We start from the raw sequence: 25,023 nt of genomic DNA on the forward strand, positions 1-25,023 counted from the left end.
TGAATCACTCACGAAGTATATTTTTTTCTATTGTGATTTTGGGGTTGAGAACAGATACGGATTTTTATATTACAAGATGTATTAATAATCACTTCATTATTTACGAGGTAAATTGAAATTCATATTTTACCTGTAAGCAAAATCAGGTGAGAACATTTGTCTATATTACTGAAATATCGATTGGACAAAAGTGAAGACTGAAAATACAGGTTCATCCAATGCTCAATTAGTGCATCTATCCAGTGAAGTTCACAGTGCTGGGAAGAAAAATCTTTTCCTGGAAGTTACCGGGTATTTATAAACGAATATTGGAGTTTTAGAGACTTACAGATATAGATTATATAACAAATGGAAGATCGGTAAAATAGCAGTTGGTGAATAGAAAGCGTTTTTGGTTTCACAGTTTGCAAAGATCGAATCTGTGATTATTTGTTTACTTGTAGTCCAAAGAAATCAATTTGTAATACTAGTCGTGAATTAGTAATTCCTATGTCAACTGTTTGTTGTTGCCCACATTAGTGGACATGTAAGCACTCATAATATGCAGATCTAGGATTCAGACAATCCACACTAGATGATACAAGTAGATACAAAAGAAGTCTTCTAAAATTGATGATTTTTTCCTCTGTTCGAAGAATATGAATGACAGAACTTCATTTTCCCGCAAAATGGTGCTACCTCGTTAAGATAACTATGTACGCGATTGATTGAACGTCACTATTCCTGATCCCTGGATTAGTCGTGATCTACTCGATGCCATATAATTTCCACCTTTGAAGCTTCATCAAGGATCGTTTGTACGTGACTCCACTACCAGATGATATTTTAGCACACTTAGTTTCAGTGCAAAATCTCTTGCAGTTGCACCCACTAATCCAAAATTTATTTATTTCTTTCGAAAATTTCCTGCTCTAAATAATCATTGGCTAGGTTAGGTTAAGTTAGGTTAGGTTCGACTAAGAATTGCCAAAAGTAACAGCTGTGCAGGCAGTCTTAGAAGAATATTAACATCGAAAGAGATATGCAGATTTACGAAAGTTCGAATTTATAAGACAATGTTGAGGCCCACCCCGACATTTATAAATTTTCCAATGAGGCACCAATCAGCGCGTTTATAAAGACAAAAATAATAGAATGGCTTAGAACGTATCGACGAAGACAAGCTCTTGAAACGAGTTGCGTGGAAGATACCCGAGGACAAGTGAAAAAGGAAGTAGACCAAAAAAACGGTGTAGGGAAGCGGTGGAAAAAAACCTTAGAGATACAAACATCCAAAGCTGGAGAGAAAAGCAAAGGACCGAAAAAAGTGGAGAGAAATTACAAGGCTATGGACCTAAATGGTCTGCATATATGTGTAACTACTAACTAGTTTCGACGTTATTACGTCTCATCAGAGCAGTTTAGAGCTTGAAACCCGAACTGAAGATAACGTCAGAGAGCGTCGCATTCGCTTCATGTAATTAAACATATCCCAGAGAACGTGGGATAGTGGCGCCTTCCTCAATTCCAACTGCGAACCATTGGTCAGGTAGAAATCTAGCGTAGTCGCCGATAATATAGATTTAGATGGTAAATGAGGCGTGTGAAATATATCAAAATAAATAATTTCTACTATTCACCTCTGAAATAATTTCGAAAATCAATATTCCGAAAATGTAGTTCGTCGTTCTTCAACTACTTTCCTGGCTAATGTCTCGACCAATATTAAATTACAACCCGTGATGTAAATCGACCTTTTAGTCGATATTAACATCCTTAATGACTCACAATTGCAAGGAAAGGGTATAACTACTGACTGACTGAGCAGTTTAATACCCCTTGTTCGGACTTGAGACCCGAACTGAAGACAAAGTCAAAGATCTTCGCATTTGGCACACTTAGTTTAAATTTTCCAAGTGAACGCTAAGTAATCAACTCAAATATGAACTAAGTACATTTTAACCTAAATCTATAGATTTATTGGAACAAAATATACGACGTCTTGTTTTCAGTTTACTGTAATTTATTTCGTTCTAGGATTATTTCAGCCCCTAGATGTAATATTGACCTAAATGAGACCCTGGTAGCGGTAATCTTTAAATACAAAGTGATATATTGACTTTCATCATCAGACTATTAAATGTTTACAAGGGAGCACGAGTTCGTAGTCGAATCTATAAGAAGGGTGCGTGTTGATGGAATGCTAAATCGGTTTTAGTGGCATTTGATTTGATTGCATGTACATTGATCCGATTTTTATTAAGAGTTAATCTTTGTTTAACGAACAGCTTAATGGAAATTATTGCGTATACAGCGTACGAGCTGAACTAATGAGTTTCATAATATGAAAACAAAATTATTTATTTAATGATGTATTTTGAATAGATGTACGGCGTTTACAAATCCACGAAGCTGATAAAAGTAAAACAATAACGTTGGTTTATACGGAAATTGTCTATTAAAAGTTGCAAATAAGTCTATAAATTAGGAAAACACGTTCTTATTTTTATTTAAATGTATCATAGAAAATGTTTTTTTTGTATTATTTTGGTATCTTGATTAATTGATGTAAAGTTAATAGACTATATATTTAGTCTTCCGCAATTCTTCATTTGATTCACAATTAATTTCATTTTTATATGGAAACCACGACAATAACCAACAATGAGCTATAAATTAGCTTTCAAACACGTTAAAGCAATTGAATACTCGAATGAAATATCCTCAAAATATGTATCTAGTAATTCTTTTGGTTTTTTTTAATTGTTGCGAAAAAGAGACTGAAAAAGTGACCGTGATCGTGAATTTTCTTTATCAATATCCGAGTCGATATTACAGGTTATCTACGATTTTCCTGCCGTACCTAATTCCACCCTGTTTCAGCGAGCAATTTTTTTCTTTGTATTCTAGGTTGAATCACCCGCTCCACGGCGAGCGAACGAGCACATACACAGGCACTGCACGAGCTTCTCTCTATCTCTTTTTCCCATACAAATTTCTAAGTTCACTACTTATACTATTGTTAACACCTTCCTTATTTTCGAAATTAGTGCCTTGAGTATTTAATTTCTCTGTCTTTTGATTATCTATTCATCTAGTTTTATTTTATATCTTCATCCTTTAGATACTTGCATTTTTTTTCTAATCATTTCGTTTTCGTCGTCACTTCTCAGTATGATTAGTAATTTATCTTATTCGCTCGAAATTAACTTTCATTTTCCTCCTACATCTTCGTTTTTCTTGAAATGCGTTCTATCCATTTTGTTCAGACTTTTCCATGTATGACATTAGAGATTTTCCTTTACTCAGAGTCTAAGCAGAAGAATATTAAGAAAACCTGATATTACTTCCCTTAGATTTCCTTGTCGATCTTAATACTTCCATCTTTTTTGTCAAAGTTATGCCCTTAACTAATAATAAAAAAGTTATACTTTAACTTGTGATCTCTTTATACTAACTTTTTGTTTTGTAAACTTGACATTTTTGTCAATGATAGTGTCACTTTTGGTTTCATTGTTATAAATTTCTTCGTAAGGAACATGAATATTAATCGTATTTCCTCAGTTCTCTCACCGACACCTACATGAATCGTTATTTTCCTCTACTTATAAACTCTTGAACCCGTTTCTGTTGCTAATTTGTTAATAAGCTTCTAAACTTTTTGGTATTTTTATTTATTTTCCAAAATCAATCATTGTATAGGTTCATTTAGTATTTGATTGTGATAACTTCCCTTTATTATTTCAGATTTTTTAATACGTTTATCATTTTACTAATTTTTATTCAAAAATTATTATTCCTAGGCAAAAACACGATGATTACTTAATTTCAATTTCTTGATATATTTATATATTTTCCTAGGTTTTCAGCTACGATTATTTATACAACGTTCTTTGAAAATTTGTATTATTACAAATCACTTGTAGGAATGGATTTGCAGACCTCTTTTGATTGCCACTAATAATTTTTAACATATATATATCTCATAACTAGTTTTATAAATCTTTTGTTTTCATTTCATGTTACTCTGATAGATACTGTCAGAAAAAAAAACATAAAACGATTCGTGTTGATCTCAGTAGTGGCGACGAGCCTTTATTGTTTGCTGATCGTAAAACGGCCTTCCTAAGTAAATCTTGAAACTATTTCTTGCATACAGCGACGGATGTAGATAAAAAGCTGTTGTATTTCTCAGTAACATGTGAAAACTACAAAAAGCTTTAAAAACAGTTCTCAAAACAGGTAGAATTGTTTTGTTATGATTTACGTGACTGCTTTGTAGAAGAGTTCTATAAAACCACGCCGTGTCCTGGGTCTTCCAATATATTTTAATCCCTTAATTTTTTTATAAAGAGCTAAATGTGGGTAAAAACTCGCTCATAGGAAAACGGTTCAATAAAATCAATTTATTGATAGGTCAGTTAGTTTTATCTATTCTATAATCTATCATATTCACTGGCAACTTCGGTAATACATTGATGAGCGGAAGGCATGAAAAACTCATTTCTTATCTTCAACTTTGTCTCCGATTTTTAATTTTTAGCACCATCATATTCTTCATTACCCCTTCCTTGCATCTCACTATGCGTCTACCTCTATTTCTTCCTCCAGTTCTTAGAACTTGTAGATTCTGATCTATTAACGTATTTCATCACATTCCAAAACATTCAGTTATATTTTCAAATAACATTGTAAATAGAACGTCTTTCTGCGATAAGAGATACACAGATGTGTTGATTCTAAAATGTAAAATCAAGTGGTCAAGGAACTTTTCTATAATGACTTCCTCGTGTAGTTCCATTCAGTTGAGGCTATTTTTCATTATTGATATCCACAACTACAAGTTGTAGCTGCATAAAAGTACGTTGCTTTTTCTAAAAACCTTGAAAATTGAGTTGCATAATCTTCTACAAAAGAATTAGGTCCTAAGGTTTCAAGATCAAGACCACACACTACAACTATCTATTTAGTGGGTTATTAACTACCTAAAAGCAGAAATCTCGCTTTATAACCGATCAATTTAAATAGAAGAGAGATTCATCATCAAAACGCATCAATCCATGGATTACATGATAGTTGTAGATAAAACATGATATTATATATAACAATAGGTCAAATGTAGAATAGTAGGCTACCTAGAGCGTCCTTTGAGAGTAGGATGAGGCGATTTAGCTTAAACCTTTTGACGTCAGTAGACAAGCTCCAAAGTTTGCTCAAGTATTTGGACCGCATCCATGTGAAAGCTGGGTTTAAAGTTTCTTCTTCATTCAGCACGAGTGGCACTCCGGCTGATAATATGGCTAAAGTATGGTAGATGTTTGGTAAGAAAGGCAGAAGGTCCACATATACGTGCTTCAGCTAGTCTCATACCAAGTGTCTCTATCCATCTTCGCAGATCTGCTTTAAAAGCAGACAGTTGAGAGATTTAATAGTCTCACTTTTGGTTACACCAAAAATGGGCCTGGGTCCATTGGTGGATTTTCTGATCGCGATTTGGGAAGCAAGTACACTTAGTCGTTGTCCTTGTTACCCGAGAGATTTTCTTTAACTACAGTAAAAGTCTAGATCTCACAGTTTAGTTCGTTATGATTTGTATGGTAGCTATCTGAGTTTACTATGTCGACGATTGCGCGTTCAGATTCCATCACAGCAAATATCTAGGCTTCGGAGACGATAACATGTTTCCAAGGCAAAAGCCTGCTTCGACCAAGCAATTCATCCTAAAGCCATCTGTGTAGGAGCTGCTTGATTTATTCTAGCGGGTTATAGTCACTGCTCTCTATAACTGATGTGTGCTTTTAATCGTTTTTTTTTTATAAACAATTAGTTAAGTTTTACTAATAAACAAATGGAAAATTCACTAAATTATTCCATCCCTTAGTTCAAACCTATATGAAGTGAAGAAATTTAAATTTCTTAAGTTTCATTATTTCTGAGACCCTTTAATATCTTGATTTTAGGTTTCTTCTGATTAAAAGGGACGGACAATTGTAGTTTTGTTTATAAATTTTAAAAAAGATCAGAATATTTTATGAGTGCAAAGTATAATTTATAAGGATATGAATTACATTGTAATCAAGGCCAAGGGAGCAAGCGGACGACTGCACAGATTCATCGTAACAAGTTTTAAACACCTGACGAAGATACATGTTAACAAGTTGATCACTTCATTTATTATTAACTATCAAAATTACATAGTCTTCAATAAAAACTTTAGCCATACCAAAATAAGAGTATTGCTTTACTATTTCGAAAATACATCAGTAATTTACCTGATGAAGTATTTATAGTTTATCACTTTTACAAAAACTTATCTGGACATGTAAATAAAAAAATCCCGTTATAGAAGCGGAAACTCTTGGCCGTTACATATTTTCATTAAAATCTCTGCCGTTTTTATAACAAAGATGGGAAGGATAAGCCCATGGCGATATTGCTATTCTAACAAATGGTTAATACGTTAACATTATTGCAATGGTAAGCCAGCAGGAAGTTAATTTCGGCCGTGTTGGCATCATTAATCCCTAATGGGGCGCGGTTGATGTATGATCGGAGCTGGGCCCTGTTCTCCTGCACCACGCTGTGTGTTTCTCTTTCCCCTTGTGCCCCTCATTCGGGAAAACTTTATTGGCCTCGAGGCTCGACCGCAGGAAAATCAAAGGTCATAACTCCGGAATGAGATGCAATTACTCAAACTGCTTGTGAAAAAAGTTCGTTAATCTAACAATATACATTAAATGGAATTTTATACTCAACAAACATGAATACTCAATCTTTTAGTAAGTAATTATCACAAAATTCAAATTACGACATGTTAATTTAACATAACTCTTAGATCAAATTGGACTATTTATTTGAGAGTATACGTTAATTTGATAAGATGATATCAAAATAATTTTTATATTTGCAAGTACTAACATTTTGAACTATATAGATTTTAGATTTGTGTTAAAAAACGTTCTGAGTAGTATCGTGGTACTAAATGTACAAATATATAAGACTAATAATCTGCTAAGAGCTATTACTGAATAAATTTTTTATGGTACAACTACATCAAAACTTACACAACTCACAATGTTCAACAGTTCTAAAAATTCTACCGTAGAGAGAATCTAATAATCTGAACGAGAACAAGTTATACTGGAAATGGATTTTTGATTTACTTGACTGTTATTTAAGTAGGGAGTTTAGAGTTATTCGAGGTATCTAATGAAGAATCGTATCCTCTGCAAAATTTTTGTAATAGTATGTTACACAACGAGACCAATACAAATAAATGTTAAATAGTCCGGTCAAATTAAACCAAAACATAAGCTACATAAATTCCCATCAAGTTGAAAATCAGTAAAATTGTATAATATACAATTGAAAATAAAATTTGAATGTATGGAATGTATGGAAAAAATTTTATTCAGGGTCAAATGTCAAAAAATGAGTTTTTCACAATTATAATCAAAACGGTAAGTTTTATCATAAAAATACTGTAGACAAAAATTGTAGATCATAAAATTATTCACAAAAAACTTATCAATACTTTTTTTCCTACGAACCACCGTTTCTGAGATATAACGACTCAAAAAGTTGTAAAAGTTATGTTTCAGGATTACTGTCGTATTTAATGGCTATAATGATTGCACGAGAAATACCAAAGCTGCATAACAGCATCGTTGAACTTTAGCAACATCTTAGTCAATTGATAATTTCCTACAAATACTCACAACAAGTCTCGGTTCATTTCAATGTTGTCCAAGAAAAGTTTACTGCTGAAAATATATTGGTGAAACAATTAAATACAACTTTTACAACTTTTTGAATCGTTATATCTCAGAAACGGTGACTCGTAGGAAAAAAGTATTAATACGTTTTTTGTAGATAATTTCATGATCTACAATTTTTAATAATAGTATTTTCATGATATAATTCACCGTTTTGCTAAAAATTGCGAAAAACTCACTTTTTTTACCCTTGACCTTGAATAAAATCTTTTCCATACACGAAAATGATGGGAAACATTCAAATTTTACTGATTTTCAGCTTGTTGGGAATTTATGTAACTTCGAATGTCCAAATTGACCGAACTAAGATAAAGTCGTATGTATATTAAGTTCGCGAATAATAAAATTTCCTCCGATGAAAAATTGATGGATTGAACCCCTCCCGAAATAGGACAGGCTGCTGACTCAGCAGCGTAAAGGCTGGTGCCAGAAAAAAATGAGCATCGCTACCTGAAATCTATTGAATTATATAGAAAGTGGTGAGAAGAAAAAAATGCTAAGAATACTAGTTCCGAAAGTATACTCTTAGCATATTTTGCAGAACAAATCGGACAAAAGAAGCCGTTCACTTTGTGGGCAATTTTCAGCATCGTTCGAAAGCTACAAATTGAAGAAAAAACTGATATTTGGAAACGTGGGAAACTATTGGCCTTCCTAAAACGACAATATATGGGCTTCATTTCAATACGTAGTTTGTTGTATTTTAATTCATTGTTGTTTGTTTGCAATTAAATAGGCATTATAATATTTGTCAAAGTGTTATATTTTTAAATATGAAAAATATTAATCTAGAATAAATAAAAGGAAAAATTTAACGATCACAATATTTTAGCAAGCGGAAGTGAGAGCGGTGAATGAGGGTAGGAAGTAGAAGTGTGTAGTATGATAATTGGTAATTCTTTCCACCAGAATTTGTGCAAATGCTGTTATTTTTGATATATTAGAAAAAATTGAGATTTTTGATTCATTCTCTTCTCCCCATCCCAATTTCTGGAAAAAACTCTCCAATTTCTTTAGAAAACTGTGATCCGTCTCTAATTTCTAATATATAGAAGTTCATCTTGTGTCCAGCAGATGTTCTGCTTTCACCGAAACAGCTGAATTTTAATTGGCTCTGATTTCTCCATTCATTAACAAATATTTTCAAATTCAGTTCAGTTAAATATATTTAACACAGCAAAGAATAGAAATAAATAGTTTGAACCGATGTTCGCTTTAGTTAAAAAAAGGGCCAAAAAAGTTCTCAATTTTGGAATATTTCTGGAGTGATGATGAAGTAATTGTGAGTATTGTTTACAAGTGTTATGCACGATTAAAAAGTTGGAATAAGTCTTTAAGAACGTGGAACTGTCATGTCGTTTTTCTACTAAAAAACAGAAGGAACTGTACCAACAATTGAACAAATTTAGCCATTCAACCATGTGATAGATCGTGAAACATTCGAGAAATGAAGAAAAAATGCTTCTTTATAACAAAACGCCGTGCAAAATTCTTCCTAATGGCCCACGTCCCCTTTAATCGCCAGATTCAGTACCACGTGGTTCCTGTGTTCTCCGGAAAAACGTTTTGGCACTTTTTCTGTCATTGACAAGGTTGCGGAAAAGCAGTTTAAAACTATTCCATAAGAATAAATAAAGCTGCGAAATAATTAAGAATAGTAAAAACTCAAAGTACTAAATAAAAAATTCTAAAACGGGAATTCTAAAGAAGAAGCTGGTATGATCACAGTAAATAAATTTCCCGATGACTCGAATCAATTTCAAAAACAGTTTTCCCAAAATATTTTTTGACAATCCATCATTATAAATAAATGATGGGATAAAATAGTGAAGTAGGTTGAAAAGTTAAGGGAATGTTGCGTTGAATCTCCATGGATTTTATAAAAAAATTACACTAAGAAAAAGGATCTTTTTATATAAATTTCATTGATTGAATAACATGTAAACTGCAATTTCGCTTATTGCGATGCTTTTCGCACTTATTCTCAATCAAAGTCAGTACTTTGTAATTCGTTTAATTTTGTTTGAAAATATTTTGTGATTCACTGATTAACACTCAGGTTTTGTAAATATCTTACCTCAGCTTCATCTTCTATGATCTTTGCTTCTCGTTATCTAGAATATTCGATTGATACACTAAATCTACTAAAGCACAAGTTATGGTTGCGTATAGAATACATCGACAATATATTGAACTCATTCTACCATATATGAATGCTTAATATTATTCTTCAACTTCTGGTAGTAGGTAAATAAGTTTTAATTTTGCCTAATTTGTGTATTTCTTTTTAATATTCTTCTTTACGATCAAAAGAAGATTTATTCATCAGTTAATATGTATATTCTTTTCGAAATCAATTTTTCCAGTGTATTTTATGAGTGATGTACCGTCAATTTTGGCAACTGGGGCGCTAAATCTCTGCGGACAGTGGATACAACATAGTTGCCAGATGAGCGTCCCAAACCAAACAGCGTTAATGGTGTTGGATTATTAACGTCCATACATCTCCCCGCAATGGAAAACCGCTGTCATGCGGCTCTAGGGAGTTCCGTGCTTTCCCCGATGGTGGGAGAGCTTCGAAGTGCTGGGAGATCGTGGCTATCACACAGCGAAATTTTTTTTCTTCTAAATTTTACGAAATATTCATGTTATTTTAAAATAGTGCACTTATCCTCAAAAATATGTGTTTCACGCTATTTATATTCGTTATCAATATTGTAGAAAAAACGTTCTATTGATTTGAAAAACAGTAAAGAACCAAGAGAATGAAAACATCGTGAGAGTTTGCTAGAGAAATTTTCTGTTTTTTCCATAATACCAAAAATTTTACGAAATAGCAATGAAATCATTTTCTTTGATAAAAATAAATATATCGAATGCTATTTTCAAAATAATAACGTTGAAAGTGCAATAGGTTGTATGTTATTGTTTTCTTAAGTAGATTTTTTTCATTTTCATCAAGAAAGCTCAGGTTTTTTCCAATCTCCAGGCTTATTCTAATGCTGTTATTTTATTTTTTTCTCTTTGGTTCAATTTTTGTTTATTTGTGAGTGAATTGGTAATCTGGTAACACAATTTGGAGCTCAGTTTGGGGATACTCAAACCATCAAACTTTTTACAAACTTGAAACAATTACTTAAAATGGATACATTCTTTGTTCCTTAAGAAAGCTCGTTTTAGCTAAAACATTTAATTGAAATAAGCACTTTGATACCTAAACTAACCCAACCTAACCTTATATAATGTGACTCTTTTTCTTGCTTTTAAGAAATTTAGAATGTGCGATGAATCTAGAAGCCAGAGATCGTCATGTTCTATATCATGCATTTTCGGATTCAATCATGATTCGTAGCCTGTCACAATCTTGTAAATCACACCAATCAGCACGAGATTATTTTTGAGCGATTGTTAAGTTCAAATCAAAAAGATATGTTGGAATTCGGAAACGCTCAAATATGCCTTAAATATACGATATGTCACATGAAGATCTTGCGAAATCAGGATGTTTTCTGGCACAACGGCCGATTCAGAAATTCATCCTGTAGCGAAGTGCGGTCACGATTGAATTCGAAAAACCGGCAAATTACGATGACTCGAGATTGGGTTTCATCACCAAAAGTCGAAGAGAGTTAATCGGCAAGATCGACCAAGCTGATGGTTTCAAGTATCTGTAAACAACTTAAACAGCACTCGGATGACAAAACGATCTCTATTTCAGATTTGGCACGTTCACATCAGGGTTGCCATATCTCAAAACTTAAGCAGGAATAGTGAACTTATCAATAAATTTTCTAGCAATGTGAAATTCATTTAACTGATCTATTCATATTTATAAGATGTTATCTAAGTTATTCTGAATAAATTTCGCGCCACAAATCCTTTATTTCTTCTTTATTTCGAGCAGTTGTACTTTTACATCTATCTTTTATTGAATTCAAGGTTTGCAAATTGATTGAATATTCAGATGTATGTGTTTATGCTACGCTCAAAGAACGAAAACGATCTGTGGCCGTTTAAAACAGCCACAACTCGTTCTGTGCGCCTTGCGATTACCAAAACGGTTTGGGGCTGTTCTGGTATAGCCAAAACCCGAAAGAAATTTTAGATTTAGAAGACGTCAGCTCTCGTAATATAATGCTGCTTATTAATAATCATTTGGTAACAAAGTAGTACAACACTCATTATTTGAATAAATGTTTAATCACAACGTTTTTATATATGTTTTATATCCATATAGTCAATAATTAATATGAATTATTAACAATCGTTTTAATGTAAAAAAGTATATCACTAGAATCAATCTTCGCTCCACATCCACCTGTTTGTTTTTGCATGAGGAGTTATTGTGGCATTTTGTATTGCGTTGAACTTTATGTTTGACGCAGTGAGATTAGGTTAAGTTGAGTTAGGTTAGGTTAGTTATATTAACTATGACCATATGGATGAAAAACACAAATAAAAACGTTGTCATTAAAATAATGAGTATTGTACTGTGCAAAAAATTTCATTCGCGTTCTGTCTATAATAGCCACAACGCGTTCTGACAAACACAAGTCGCACAGAACGCGTTGTGGCTGTTTTAAGCAGCCACAGGTCGTTTCATTTGAGCGTAAAAGTTTTGCACTTATATCACTACGCGTTTCTCATGAAAATATTTGTAAATATTTCCACACTTACTTTAGGTTATATAATGTACTTTCCTCAATAATACTAGAAACAGTTTTTCAAACGTTTTTTTTTAAATATTATTAAACAAATCTTGTCATTTTGAAACAAGAAAAATCTGACAGTGATTGTTGACGAAAATGACCAATGGATGCAATCCAATTAGAAGAATATTCATACATCATCACCATTTAAACTGGTAATGAATGAATCCTTTCCACAAATCTCAAGAAATGTTTTTCGCAATTCGATACCATTATCTGACCAGCGGATCATTTCGAGAACGAGTTACAATAAGAAACAAATAAAAATAGCTTTTTGTGTCTGACCTGCCGACGCTGCGCAGCACAATCATAATATTTTACGATCTAACAGGCTAATCGAGCTCAAAAGGTGCCGTAAAGGTAATCGAAAGCCGTAAACTCTAAATCCTCTATCGAAATTCATAGCGCAGTCTTATTTTTGCACCCTCTATGACGCTTGTTACAAATTTCGGTTTACACAAGAAAAAACAATGAGAGAATTTGTAAGAAAAATATTTGTAGATAGAATACGTGTTTCTTTGTAGGATTTAATTATCTGTATATTCTGAAAAGTGTGATTTGTTATTATTATATTATTAATTAATTTTAAAGGAATCTTGAGGATGTATGGAATGGATTAAGGATAGGTTGTCTTGTAAAATTTAGCCGCAATTATCTGTAATTAATTTTAATGTCATTAATATATTAATACGACTTGCAGCTATATATTTTTTCAGTCAATATTACAGCATTTGAAAGAAAATGATGTCACAAATTATAATAAAAATGGTTGCCAGTTCTCAGTCGGCCGCAGCATTAGAGTTGCCAGGTGTAAACAGGTATATTATTGTTTATTAACTGCATTCAAGTTTTATACACATTGAACATGAAAATCCTTGGTTGCCAGTTGCACTAACAGAGGCAACCGTGACTTTTGTGAACGTGTTTTTATTTGTACTATCTAAGACAAATTGTATCATCTTCAATCCAGAAGATTACGGTTGGTCAGTGATTGAAGGAAATTTAAAACCAACGTTGTTCATTGGCGATCCAATACCAATGACTGTCGAATACGTCTTGTTAGAATCGCAAGAATTAGCTTTAGACGATCAGCAACAAAATATAGAAGAAAGTATAGAAATAGACAATAGCTGTTATGATTTCGATGATGCTGATAGTGACACAGACGATAAAGAAGAAAACTAAAAGATGTATTTAATTATAAAATTTACATTTAGAATAAGCCTAATGTCAGACAAATAACGAAATGGATTTTTACTTTTTCAATCAAAAATAATATTGTTAAAATAAATAATTAAAGCAAATGTAGTTCTTAATGAAATGAAATAAAAAATCTAAGTATCCATGAACATAAAAAAACAAAAAGGAAAACTCCAATTTTCTCTAAAGATTCTCCAAAAATTTATGTTCAATAAATAAGTGAAAAAATAATAAAACTTAATATTCACAATTTTATCATGGCAATCACTGTTTGCGGCCATTGTGCAACCGGCAACCATGGATTTTCATGTTCAATGTATATAAAACTACAATTTTGCAGAAAAATTTAAAAGAAAACCTGTGAATGCCGTTAATTAACAATAATATACCTGTTTACACCTGGCAATCCTAATAATGCGGCCAACTGAGAGCTGGCAACCATTTTCTTTCAAATGCTGGAAGATTGACTGAAAAAACATATAGCTGCAAGTCATATTAGTATATTAAAATCAATTATAAATAATTGCGGCTAATTTTTACAAGACAACCTATCCTTAATCTATTCCATACACCCTCAAGATTTCTTTAAAATTAATTTTATTAAAAACAACAGATATCTGCAGGATAAAGTGATGGTACCCTGTACTATTATACCTTATATAGGTATGTAGTGATGAAAAACGAATAATTTACTAATTATTTTTATAAAACAAATGTATTAACTAGCAGACAATATTCTAAATGCGATCGATATTTTTACTAAACGATGACTATTTTTTTATTCTTGTTACAACCCGACTTGTTCTTCAAAACTCCATGATTACCCCCAGAAAAACACAAAGATTATGATCGATGATCTCAGTATTCACCCGATCTATCTATAGATAACTTAGAAACTGCAATGGGAGGTTTGCCAAAGAATAATGGTTTCATAACATGATTTCCTATAATCTCTTACCAAACATTCTCTCTTTATAGCCATTGTTTATGGTTTCTTCCAGCATGGATATCTATATACCCAATGTTGACAATTTTCTCGATTCAAATAGCTCCATTATACAAGGAAACAGCATCTACTAAAATGTTGACTACTTGATCTATATTTGCATGATAACATTTTCCCGAGAAGTGTCAATTCTGTTCTATATTTTTACTTGGGTGATTATATATTTTCCTTACATCTCCTTACAATTACGGGTGCAAGTTATGGTCCTTAGAAGTTTGTACAATTCAATTTGGATAGGAGCTATCGGAAAATATGAAAAGTAATCTTTTTTGATCGACAGGCAGCCATAAGACCGATCTAATCACAAATGATCAAGTCGAATATAATCTTGGAACGCATATAAATACTGAAAGAATTAGACAAAGGAAACAATATTCTCCAAATCTGGAGGTATAAGGAAAACCAGAAGCTTGTTTCAACCGGACCAGTGTTGTTCTGTTTTCCGATGCGTAATTGCTTAAAAGCAGAATTGAATGAAATTATAAAATATAAGTTCGTTGCTAAACAAAAGTAGTTCATTAAACGACAAATTTCGAGACTATTCAAGTTATATTTTATTCCTTCATTGTTTCCTTTGGAATAATTCATTGTCTATATTAATCACACCGCGTATTTTTTATTTGACAACATAAATTTTTTTCATTTAATTAACTGCTATTCTGTTATGACATGCTTTAAAGTGCTTAAATTTCTTATTTTGAGAATCCAAGAATTTTCATTGACGCAATAGATAAAAAATAACATCAATATGAACGTTTTTTTTTCAAATGGAAGTCGAAGCGCATAAAAGCTTGATATTGTATAAAGCTAAAAGCAGCATTATCGAACGGCCTCGCCCGTTTCCATTTTTACTCCTTCACATTCGGTTCGTCCTGGCAACACTCCCGCCGTCATACCACTTTCCGGCTGTCTCCCAGGATTCATCTTTCCTCCCTCTCCCCTAACGACCAATAATCGTGGCGACTAGATTCATTTTATGAAAACTAAATTGAATAAGAAATATTTTTAATTTCATGCATTTCGAACTTTGTAGCATTACAATACAAGGTTAAAAGATTCGTTGAAATTTGAATACGATGTAGAAAGGTTGATCGTGATATTTTTCAGGGAATTTACTTTCCATTTTATTTTAATCATCCAATTGATACACATCACCATGACTAATAGAATGGTCAGTTTTCGTCTCAAATTCTTAAATAGATTAGTTCAGATTGTTTTCCAACCACTTTGAACAAGACATATTGTGTACGAATCTGCATCTCAATTTTCTCTGGTTATTTGGTTTTATACACTACTATCTAAACCTTTTGCTGAAATGAGCAGAACCTTCGTCGAGTAAATTCTCTGCTGTCTCTATTACTTGCTTGCAGAATCTGCAGTGCTTCGCTGCCATGCGATGGTATTTGACAAGTGACGTATCATAAGATCGTTTAATATCGTTTTTGGTAACAAAAAGATCCTCATACTTCTGAGCCGAATCTTCTGGATTGTCTCAGAATTGAACTGTTGTTTCAGTTCGTTATCGATTCCGATATCTCATGAATGGACAGTAGGGCATTGGTGTGAAGAATGTAGTTTCTTTCTTGGCAAAGCTATATACTCTGTTGACCTGAACTAGCCACATTAAAGTTATTTTGTCTGAAGAAAATGTATGTCCATTGCTAGCAGCTCTGGTTGAAAAATGGTTGTTATTGTTTCCAATCGGATGCATTTTAAACCAAAAATTTCCAAACCAGCTTCGTGCGCTAGCTTAGAATCATCTATATAACAAAGATATGCATTTCCAACTTGCGGAAGGTCTTTATTGACTTATGATTGGCAGTCATTGATTCTTCGAATGGAATTTATGTGTGTCATGCTATAAATTTGACACCTTGCTTTGTTACCTAGGTTTCCTAGGTTTGATTGATATTTTCCAGTCAAAGCCTGAACACATGGTTTTAAATACCTTATCCATCTAAATATAAGGATAAGGCTTGGAAAATATATGAAACTTGGGACTTGGATCTAGTGATATTTTCTAGGATATCACAGAGGTTAATACTTATTCTGCATACTTTTGCAACTGCTTTGACTAGACGCTAACTTTGTTAATAATGTCCATTGAATCTGCAATATTCAATTTTATATCTCGAATCGTCAATATTAAATATCTTTATGGTACGATTATCTTTTTATTTTTCAGGTTTGGTTTCAAAACCGACGGGCGAAATGGAAAAAGAGGAAGAAGACTACAAACGTTTTCCGAACTCCAGGTGCCCTCTTACCTTCTCATGGACTTCCTCCTTTCGGTGCTATGGGTGATGGTTTGTGTGGTTCAAGTATGTTTAGTACGTCGGAGTCGAGATGGGGTGTTGCTGGTATGGCAACAGGTCAGTGAAATTATATACAAACAGTTAAAATATGAAACTTCTTCACGTTTCTCTTTCAATTGTTAGTGACTACAAAACACCAGAGGGTCTGGAAATTTACGATCTTTTGCTACTAGAGTTATCCCAAATATGATATATGAAAACTCAGATCACATCCTCAGTGCAACAGCATGAGAAGGGAAGAATAGATTTATTGGGTTGTATGGTGTATGACACCATAAACTATACCTAACTAACTAACCATGTAGGATACAATTTGAGGCTCTAGCATGCTATATTTATACCGTTTAGAACCAGCTAAAATTTTGTTGCAAAACCAATACATACAAGTACAAATAATCTTAAAATATTATCTTTAACACTACTTTCACTATAGAATATAGGTTGATAAATATTTGAAGAGTCATATATTGTTCACACTGAAATTTATTGTGAAAATAAACTGAACTTATATCTAAAATTATATTTGTTTCAGGATTGGGACAGTTGAGCCAAAGTTCAATGAGTGGATTCGGTCAATCACTGGGCCAATTAAACCAAAGTTCCGGCCTGAGTCCGGCATTACCTATAAGTAGTTCTAGTACAGTGTATCAAGCACATTATGGTCTCAATTCGCTAGGTAAGTTTTTCCATAGAATTACAAAAACGTAGAACAAATATGTCAGTATATTACACCATTCAATAAGTCGTGTGATTGGCGCTGCCATTGTCAAACCCAAATGACGATTATGAAGAACCAACTTTCAAAAGACTATGTGTAAAATTTCATGATTCGATTAGTCGGTAAAAAGTGACAGATAATTGAGTGAAACTAATTTTGTTATTTTCAAAATAATGGATTCAGAAACTTTTGTTAATTTATCATGATTCTTGATAAAAAATACTGTACAAGTTCAGCAATGGCTACACAAGTGTTATCCGGACTCTGCTCCATCGAAAAGAAAAATTTATTATTGGCTTACTGAATTTAAACGTGGTCGTGAATACACCGATGATGGTGAATATTCTGGTCGTCCAATTGAGATGTCTACTCCAGAAAACATCAAAAATGTCCACAAATTGGTTATATCAGAAAGCAGTCGGTGCCGCGTTTACCCACAGTCGATCAAAAACAACAACGTGCTGATGATTCAGAGTAGTGTTTGGTCATGTTTACATGTAATAAATCAGTTTATTTGCGTCGATATGTGACAATGGATGGAACATGGATCCATCACTTCGCTTTGGTATCAAAACGATCATCATCTGAGTGGACTGCAGCAGGTGAACCACGTTAGAAGTGTCCAAAGATACAACAGTCAGCTGGGAAGGTAATGATTGAAATACAAGCTAACTGAAGAGCTGATTTTTTTCGAGTCGATTCGAAAAAGACAAGGAGGATTTCATGAATCTAAAATGTAATACCGACCGTGTTTGGGATAATCAAGGGATTGTGTTCATCGATTATGTTCAAACAATAATGCATACAAAGGTAGCAATTGCAAATAGCACTTGGAAACAAAGAAAAAGTGTTTTTCTATTCGCCAGATTTAGCCCCCAGAGGCTTCTAGCTGTTACCTCAAATTAAGTTTCACTTAAGGTGGAGAAATGAAGTTATTGCATACGTAAACGTCGGCCACTATTATTTGGAAGGGTTAAAAAGGTTAAATCATCGCTAGAGAAAGTGTATAGATTTAAAAACGACTATATTGGAAATAAGGGTCTGAAACTTTTGAAAAAACCCTCGTAGATGAGAGAAGAATTCTAATGCATTTTTTATATGTTAAAAATATATTAAACTACACATTTTGCTAATTGTTTTTCAAATCTCATGGCCTCTGACCAATCACTGTATGTTCTATATCAGTTATATCATATAAATTATTCAATTCATACTCAAATATTTTGATGTAAATGCGCAAGAATAAATTGTTAATGTGAAAAACATCGAATATACTATTTACACCAATTTATGACGAAGTTTGTTCACGCCTGTTAAAGGTTACTATTTAATGCACTCCATTTATGGAAGGTACTGAAAAAATTTTTTAATAAAACTTGTTTTTATGAATAAACGAACATGAAAAACATCTAGGGATGCAATTAATCCTTTCATTTGGTATGATCCAGTAAAATGGAATAGAAGTTGTTTAAAAAGCAAGTTGATTTTCATTTCTTTTAAAGTAGATTATTGATTCAAACTCAAAAAGAGCGCTCAGCCCTTGCAAATATTTTTTTCTCAAAATGAAAAAACATCTCAAAATAAGCGCACCATTTTGGCGAAGAGTAGGCTAAAGAAACTGTTAACTTGGTTCTTAATAGTAAATTGGACTTGTATAGAGTTCAAAATAGACTATTGTGCAGATCTAGAAGTTTTCAGCATTTATTCATCTCGAAGCATTCTTCGAAGAATTTGAGTTGGAAAAGAGAATAATCTGTAACATTGTAGCATATGCAAGTGAAAACAGGACAATGGAAAATAAGGATGGATCCAAGTTGAAGACAATTGAAATGAATTACAGAATAGGAAAAGTAGGAAAGAAGACATAAAACAAATAAAAAACATCAGCCAATAAGAAAAATAGAGAGCATATCAGAATGGAAAAAGATATACTTTCAAGAAAAGTGTTAAAAACAAGAAGGAAAATGGATAGACAAAAAAAGGATATAAGAAATAATGAACGAAAAACCCGACAAGAGAAGACAGGACAAATGGTTGGGTACAAGAGGAGACGCATTGCGTCTTAGAAATGGTCGAAGGAAAAAAGAAGAAGTGGAACTATTTTCCATGTAGGAGGCCGCAGACTTGAACGACGGGGCTTAGCTTGGGCCAACGCTGAGAAACCAGGCTTTGGCATACCAATAATGACCCAAGCCTTGTTGAAGTTTGGGTAACCTTTCCTCGGCCATCCCACATTCATCCAAGCCGGCCTGAACTCTGGGTAACCCGACCTCGGCCATCCCATATTCATCCAAGCCGGGCTGAACTCTGGGTAACCTTACCTCGATCAATTTTTCATAAAACCTTACTAAAAATCTATTTTCACAAGCAACCAGCCTGGCCCAGAGTTGCACACCAGTGTTGTGTTTATCTAGACGAACAGGCCTGGTCCAGGCTTGTAAACCAAGCGAGGGACATTGCTGTCATCATCACCAAGTCTGGGCTAATAACTGCTTCAAGCTAGAGCCAAAGTTGTACATACTTGGCCCAAGTCTGGGCCCATCGTAAAAGCCTAAAAGGATCGCTTGTTTGCTTCATTATTACACTACGTATACAAACAATTATAAAATATAATGAATGTATCGGGAAGATGTCTTTGAAAGTTTCGATGAAAATATTTAGTTATATTTTCTTCTACATCAAGTCTTTTGTAGGCGTTTTATGGTGAAATTTTTATCAAATGGTCGTTGTTATAATTGTTATGATGGTAGTGTCATTTTTTTTAAATGAATTGAGAGAAAGAATAGTTCTAATTTAGTCAAAAAAAAAACTGTAGCAATACTATAACTTTTATATTTCGAGTGTTACCCCTGTAATCTACAATGTGCTAAGAAAGATTCTTTGTAATGTTTGCTAGTGCTTCCAATCTGCTTCTTTGTATCCAGAAAAATATATATTTTCTTCAATAAATTGACTCTCCAATCTATAAATTTCCATATAAAAAACTAGATATTTTGAAGTGATATCGAATGCTTCTTTTTTAAACTAAAATTTGAATTTTGACCAATGAAGATATAAAATCTTCATGCTATTAGAACAGATTATAGTGTTTCAATTTCGGTAGCCTTCTGCATCGCTTTAAGCGGTCACACTGTGATAACATTGTTCATATTTCACATGAACGTGTAAAAATTCATCATTATTTAACAATTCTTTCCAACTTACTAATGGGATCATTCATGAATATTAAAGTAAACTATATGCAGTCATGGAAGAACATCATCCCAAACAAGTTAACGTTAGATTATGTGTATTCAAGTAATTATAACAATTGACGGGTATTTCGGTAGTTGGCAAGTAGAATGTTTCTAATCACTGCTAATTGTATGTTTTGAGACTTTCCCCCGCTCTCCGCCGCTGTCCTCTTTCTTCACGACCAACCCACCGGCGTGGCCGTGGAAAACAACACCGACATGTTATTTTCGAATGAAGGTGCCAAAAGTAAATGTTGTAAGTTTTGTTTAAGTTTGGTAAATATGAATAGATTAATGCATTTTGTCATTACCGGTGGTGTGTTTCTTTCGATTTCAAAGCTTTTATTAGGATTTTCAATTAAGACTGTATATTCAACAGTAATTCGTCAACTGAAAATTTAAAAACTTCGAATCACCTCTTACAATATCAACGTTTAATCTAAGTAATTGGAAAAAAATATAACAATTGTGCAAGGGGTTTGAACTCTCTCGGGATTCGAGGAAACCAAGTTTACACAAAAACAAGTTTTTATGACGTTCCAGTATCCAAATTCTAGAGCTTGCTAATGATTTGCATCTTAATTTTATCAAAATTTTTTTAAACATCCAAAATTCCAATCAATGAGAAATGATTATTTGTTTTCGCCCTTAGAAATATAATTTCTTGATATGAGATGCCTTTGTAAGTGCTTCCTTTTCCTATTTCTTGCCGTTCCTCTTATTGCAATTCTATGTCCTTTTTACTATTTTATAATAGTCATTCTTATTGACATGACCTCCTAATATACCTTTTCTGGTGCCATTGAAAGTAGATTTTTCATCTTAGTCGTACTTACAAACTGTATAGTAGCCGCTGTTTGCCCCCCTTTTGCTGCCGTGCATCTAAACTACCGTTGGTAGTATATTTCTGCATAATAATCGCAGGAATCTCAATATCAAAGTAGTTGCTTGGGCTTTTACTTCTTGTTTCCAATACAAATTGATTGTTTTGAGACTACGTCTTGTTGTTTCAAAGTAACAGTGGGTGGTCCAATCAAAATGCACGATGTTAATTGTAAATAAAACGAAAAGTTTTCGGAGAATTATCTTAATATTTTTTATAATTATTGAAGGATCTATGACAATTATGTGTGAAAAAAATATCGGCAAAATGCTCGCCACGGCTTCGGTGGCATACCTCTATCTGACGGTCCATATTTTCAATGATTCTGAGACAAAATTGAGGTTCAATGTCGTTAACGTGCCGAATTATCTCATCCTTTAGCTCTTGAATTGTTTTTGGCTTATTGACGTATACTTTTTCTTTCGAATATTCCCAAAGAAAGAAGTCCAACGGTGTCAAATCACATGATCGTGGCGGCCGATCAACATCGCCATGATGTGAGATAACACGACGATTGAATTTCTCGCGCAAAAGAGTCATAGTTTCGTTGGTTGTTTGGCAAGGGGCACCATCCTGTTGGAACCACATCTCGTCCAGGTCCATATCCTCAATTTCTGGCTACAAGAAGTCTATTGCCATCTCGCGATAGCGAACACCATTCACGGTAACTGCTTGGCCGACCTCATTTTCGAAGAGGTGAAAGTGTGCCTCGTCGCTGAAGATGATTTTCTTTGTAAAGTCACTATTCACTTCTGTCTGTTCAACCAACCAACTATTCGGAATATTGACGACGCTTGAAATGGTCAACAGGCTTCAGCTCTTGAGTCAATTGAACCTTGTAAGCGTGCAAATTCAAATCTTTATTCAAAATTCGCATTAATGTTATTCGTGAGATGTTTGATTGTTGGGCACGACGAGGAGTCGAGGTTGACGGCTCTTCTGCCTCACTATCGCAAACCACAGTAGTGTTTTCCGCAGAACGAACGGGGCGAGCATGCACAGGTGTTTTCACATTTCCTACAGACCCGGTTTGCTGAAATTTGCACACAATTATCTCGATTGTGGACACATTTGGTGGATTATGCTGACCAAAAAAATCACGAAGTACACGAAATGCATTTTGATTTAAAGGCCCGTTTTTGGCAAAAGGCTTCAACAATTTTAACGCGCTGCTCAATTGTGTACCTCTCCATGGTTGAATTTATCACACTGAAACAAATAATTGTCAAATTAAGTTGGGCAAAAAACTTGATGTTAAAGTGCAATTCACAATTAACATCGTACATTATAAGGTTATGATTCTAGTTCTAGTTCAGATTATCTTTCAGTACTAATTTAAATCCGGAAATAGTAAATTAGGTAACGAGTTGAGTGATACATATTGAACTAGTTACTGTTTTGCACGAGTATGCGTTGCGGTGATTGCTGAAACGTAAAGATTGCGAAATACACTTTCCAACTAGTTGTCTACACTATTTTTTTACGATCACGTACTTCAAGAAACGTATTTTTTTACATAAGAAATTAATTAAACAATATCACACGTTGTTGAAAAGTATATAAATACGTGTGCTGAAAAGTTAAAGTATCCTACAAAATATTTTTTATTTTGTAATAGTAGAGATGACAAAAACTAAAAGAATGATTAAGAAATGTTTTATAACTAAAGAATACAAGAACTAACTATATTAGATACCTAACAAGAACTAAATAATTGTTAATTATTTTATTGTAAACACTAATATAACCTCAAAAAATCATATTGTGTACTTCTTCAGTCTTCTTAAATTTGGCCTTTTGCCTTTCGGCACCCAACCACATTCATATTGTAATCGCGTATTCCAACGAGACCAAATATAACATAAGAAAAAGAAGCATTTCAATACATGAATGTTTTTTTTTAGTACATGTACATGTACATGCTTTTTATGTTCCACATATTGCATATCATATTTTTGGTCCTCCTTAAAACTTTCGTTATGGAAAAAATAGACAATTGAGGAAAATTATGATGTTTTTGCAATCTATAGAGGATCTACACAGACGAAATTATGAACAACAGCCAAAAATCAAACATATCAATGATACTTGGGTATTTGAAAACCATCAACTTGAAGTTAAGAAAAATGTATTTGTACAAATGGATTTTTTAGTAACGTTTTTTTTTTCAGGTGACAGTATGATGACATACTGCAACAGCGGCGGCGGCGGAAGCGGTAGCGGTGGCACGGGTGGCTCTCCGACTCCCCAAATTCCATGTTCAAACGCCGCCACTCCGCCAGTAGCTGCTGGCGCCTCCCCCAACGGTGGGGGTGGCGGTGGTGGTGAGGAGGACGACGTCTGGCGCGGTCATAGCATCGCGGCGCTCAGGCGTCGAGCGTCCGAACTTAATGCCACCATTCCGTCTTACCTACAAATCAACTACGACGCGCATAATAACGCATCTGTATACTAGTGTTGTCTCGTTTTTTTTTATATATATATATAGTCTTTTTCTTACTTACATATTTCAAGTGTACATGGAATGTTTTTTTATTTTCAATGAGAAAGTTGTTTGTGCAATATAAAGTTGTTATATTGGTTAGTCATCTAAGTGCTGAAAGTCTTTTTGAAAAGATCTTTCACTTTAAATTATCATTATTTAAATAATAAAAGCATTTGCCTCGCGTTGGCGACAGAAACACCATTATTAAGAATAAGTTGCGAAATTCAATAGTGCAGTTTTTGGTAATTAGAAATATTATACACATACAGGGTGGATCTTTGTAAATCTGTTATTTTTTAGAACAATCATTCATTGTTAGTTTGATTATTTCATTAACATAGTTTCTTTAATCGCATTATTTGTTATTAGTAATCAGTTATCATAAAACCGATTTTTTCTGTGATTTGTGGATTTGAAATTAAACATCAGGTTCTGAAGATATAACAAGGAGACCATAAATTCAATCTAACCTGTTGGAGGTTGGAATAAATTACCTTAGGGTATGAAAAAAGTTATATCTCTTTGAATTTACCCAACTGATTCTTTTAAATATTGCTTAAAATTTTTAAATTTAAAAATTACAGAGCTGAAGTTTCTCACAGTTTTCCTAGATAGACTTCGTCGTACTTTTATCACTTCTTAGGAAGCTTTCGGATGTCTTTTTCGTAAAAATATCTCGGCTTGTCACGTAAATAATCACGTGCAAAAAATTCTACCTCT

General features: G+C 33.4%; 1 protein-coding gene across 1 annotated transcript in view; it reads left to right on the top strand.

The window, feature by feature from the left end:
* The window catches only part of LOC130444108 (homeobox protein orthopedia), a 39,496-nt gene extending 14,947 nt beyond the window's left edge, over positions 1-24,549 (top strand). The window contains exons 3-5 of the mRNA XM_056779119.1: positions 16,855-17,041; positions 17,517-17,660; positions 23,990-24,549. Of these exons, the coding sequence (XP_056635097.1) occupies positions 16,855-17,041; positions 17,517-17,660; positions 23,990-24,273 (615 nt within the window). The 3' untranslated portion in view covers positions 24,274-24,549. The remainder of the gene's footprint in view (positions 1-16,854; positions 17,042-17,516; positions 17,661-23,989) is intronic.
* The last annotated feature ends 474 nt before the right edge of the window (positions 24,550-25,023 follow it).

Source organism: Diorhabda sublineata, chromosome 5 (assembly GCF_026230105.1).
Source record: "Diorhabda sublineata isolate icDioSubl1.1 chromosome 5, icDioSubl1.1, whole genome shotgun sequence".
Lineage (NCBI taxonomy): Eukaryota > Metazoa > Arthropoda > Insecta > Coleoptera > Chrysomelidae > Diorhabda > Diorhabda sublineata.